This window comes from Medicago truncatula, chromosome 5, assembly GCF_003473485.1.
Source record: "Medicago truncatula cultivar Jemalong A17 chromosome 5, MtrunA17r5.0-ANR, whole genome shotgun sequence".
NCBI classification, from domain to species: domain Eukaryota; kingdom Viridiplantae; phylum Streptophyta; class Magnoliopsida; order Fabales; family Fabaceae; genus Medicago; species Medicago truncatula.
Window position 1 is genome coordinate 21,356,380 of NC_053046.1, and position 3,094 is coordinate 21,359,473.

The 3,094-nt window shown below is 32.1% G+C and overlaps 1 protein-coding gene across 1 annotated transcript; it reads left to right on the plus strand.

The window, feature by feature from the left end:
• Window positions 1–598: 598 nt before the first annotated feature.
• LOC25479538 (pectinesterase PPME1) lies at window positions 599–2,826 on the plus strand. Its single transcript, XM_013588057.1, has 4 exons — window positions 599–1,093; window positions 1,252–1,458; window positions 1,697–1,938; window positions 2,667–2,826. Exons 1-4 carry the CDS (start codon window positions 599–601, stop codon window positions 2,824–2,826), a joined length of 1,104 nt encoding a protein of 367 aa, XP_013443511.1.
• The last annotated feature ends 268 nt before the right edge of the window (window positions 2,827–3,094 follow it).

Here is a 3,094-nt window from a genome sequence, read left to right on the forward strand (position 1 = left end):
GTCAAAGACAAGCAAATGAGATTGCTCATGATTTAGTATGGGATAGCCATATTTTAAGCTAGATCCAATATTCCCTCGAAAAGAAAAAAAAAAACTAGCTCCATTATTGTTTTAAACTTTGACCCATTATTACTAGGCAAACACACGATGAATTTTGTCCCTTTATGATAAATTCATTCATAAACAAAAAATAAAAATATTGTAAAATCTTACCCTAAATTTTCTCTCAATATTCAAGGCCTAGAATCACTCTTCCGAACTCTCAACAATTTTCTGGTGTAGAAAGTCTACGAGCTTTCGTTTTACACATTTGTATGGTTAACAACCACAATCTATTTTTTTTGTGTGACAAAGACATCACAATTAAGTAATAATAAACTAACATATAATCTATTTTCCCAACCAATGAACTTGAATCAATGATCTATAAACCCCATGTTTAATTTTAGCTTTCTTCACACAAAAATGGTTGAATCAAATTAAATACATCCTAAATTAAGTTTCACAAATATCATATAAATTGCATAACCAATCACACATATTCACAAAAGTAAACAAAAACATAAAAAAAAAAAAAAAAAAATCAAAAACAAGTAAAATGGTATCAAAAACAAGAACCTATATGATTAATGTTGCTATCATAGTAGCATTATTCATGGTCAATGTTGCATTATCAGATGACACAATTCCAGTTCCTGCTAACAGAGCCCAAGTAGATTCATGGTTTAATACGAATGTAGGTCCATTAGAACAGAGAAAAAGTACCCTTGATCCTGCATTGGTGACTGCAGAAGCTGGTGCTAAAGTTATTAAAGTAATGCAAGATGGTAGTGGTGATTTCAAAACCATCACCGACGCAATTAATAGCATACCTACCGGAAACACCGTACGTGTGATTGTGAACATTGGTGGTGGAAGTTATAACGAGAAAATCAAAATTGATAGGACAAAACCTTTCGTTACATTATATGGGGCACCCGGAAATATGCCAAATTTAACATATGGTGGAACTGCAAAACAATATGGCACAGTTGATAGTGCTACATTGATTGCCGAATCAGATTATTTTGTAGCTGCTAACATCCTCGTATCGGTTTGTATACTTTCTTGCTATTTAAATCCAAATTGTTCATAAGAAATTAAAAATACGACCAGTCTTGGCTATAACATTAACCAAAGTAAAAATTGGTAATTGATTTATCATTTTTATGATTTTTTTTTCTGTTTTCTGGTATGGACTTGATGGTACAGAATTCTGCACCAAGGCCGGATGGAAAAACCGCGGGTGGTCAAGCAGTTGCATTGAGAATTTCTGGTGACAAAGCAGCGTTCTATAATTGTAAGTTCTTCGGATTCCAGGACACAATTTGTGATGATAGACATAATCATATTTTTAAAGATTGCGTAATTCAAGGCACTGTGGATTTCATTTTTGGAAGTGGGACGTCTCTATATTTGGTAAGTAATCACCGGCAATCACACTTTAGCCGCAATTGTTTAGAATTTGTCCTCGTAAGCTTAGTTCAGTTAGTATGGATAATTAATAATAGTCTGAAATTTAAACCCTGACCACCGCAAAAAAAAAAAAAAAATTGTTTACAATTCAAGAATGGTGATGCATCTAGTTTAAAACATTGGTTGTATATCTTTCAATACAATTTTTTTTAATTAATTGAGGATTAATTTGATGATGCAGAAAAGTGAATTAAGAGCACTTGATGATACTGGGCCAACAGTGATAGTAGCACAAGCAAGAAAAACTGCATCAGATGCTGATTTATACTCATTTGTGCATTGTGATATTACTGGAACTGGATCTTCCACTTTCTTAGCTAGGGCATGGATGACTTATCCCAAAATTATCTATGCTTACTCAACTATGACCAATGTTGTTAATCCCAAAGGGTGGGATAACGCCATGCACCCTGAATTTGACAAGTAACTCCTTAACTCAACTCAACTTTGTAGTTTTGAATTTATAACTATATATAATTAACATATCTCTCTGTGAGCTTAGCTCAGTTCGTAGGATATTGCATATTATATGTTGGGTTCGGGGTTCAAACCTCGAACACCATTTATCCACAATTACATTATGTGAGTTCTAGCCACTAGACAACTTGACAAAAAAAAATAATTAACATGTAGATTCATCCATTAATAATATGTTAATATCATTTTAGGTTAAGTATATTTTTAATCATCATAAAATCATGACATTTTTAGTCTATGCATGGACTAAAAATAACAATCTCTAAAATTGACGTCGAGACTAAAATTAAATTAAATTTATGTAGAGACTAAATTTGAAATTTCATGATTTTTGCAGGGACTAAAATATATCGAATACTATAACTTTTAAGTAGCCTAATTCATAATACTTGTGATATTTTTGCAAATAACAGTAACCATTTCACAATATGGACGTTGTATTTATAATTGATTTTGTCCTCCATGGATTAGCGACAATTTGTTGTTTGCTTACCTTCTATTTAAATATGATTTTTTTTTTAGCAATATTTAAATATGAACTATTAATGCATTAAACATCTAATAATTATTGTATATTCCACAGTCAGAAATTTAATTGTTGTGAATAATTAACATAAATTGCTTATTAATACATTATGTTATCCATGTAACAAAAAAAAATTATGTTATCACAGAACTTCATACTTTGGAGAATATCAGAACACAGGACCAAAGTCAGATCCTAAAGGGCGTGCAAGTGTTGCAAAGCAACTAACTGAAGCAGAGGTTAAACCTTTCATTACACTTGGAATGATTCAAGCATCTAAATGGCTCCTTCCTCCTCCAAAAGTCTAATTAATGTTGCTCTATGAAGTACGAACATTCCTTGGATTAGGCGTGTTCCGATGTCGGACACATGACGTGTCCAACACCGACATTTGTAATTACGCTGAATTATGTCATTTTTTTTAAATTATGTCGATATGTCCGTATCCGTGCATCATAGATGTTGCTTGAAGAGTTTTTCTTTGCACCCCACATTCTAGTGAGTGGTGTCTGTAAAAAACTTAGGCAGTTAGAATTTCTTTGTTGATTTACTTTTTAACATTAAGTCAAGTCCTTT

Bases quoted from the DNA above. Each gene is read 5' to 3' on its own strand.
- LOC25479538 (XM_013588057.1), top strand. From the start codon at position 599: ATGGTATCAAAAACAAGAACCTATATGATTAATGTTGCTATCATAGTA. The intron at 1,094-1,251 runs GTTTGTATACTT...TTGATGGTACAG, and splicing joins CTGCTAACATCCTCGTATCG to AATTCTGCACCAAGGCCGGA. The intron at 1,459-1,696 runs GTAAGTAATCAC...TTGATGATGCAG, and splicing joins GTGGGACGTCTCTATATTTG to AAAAGTGAATTAAGAGCACT.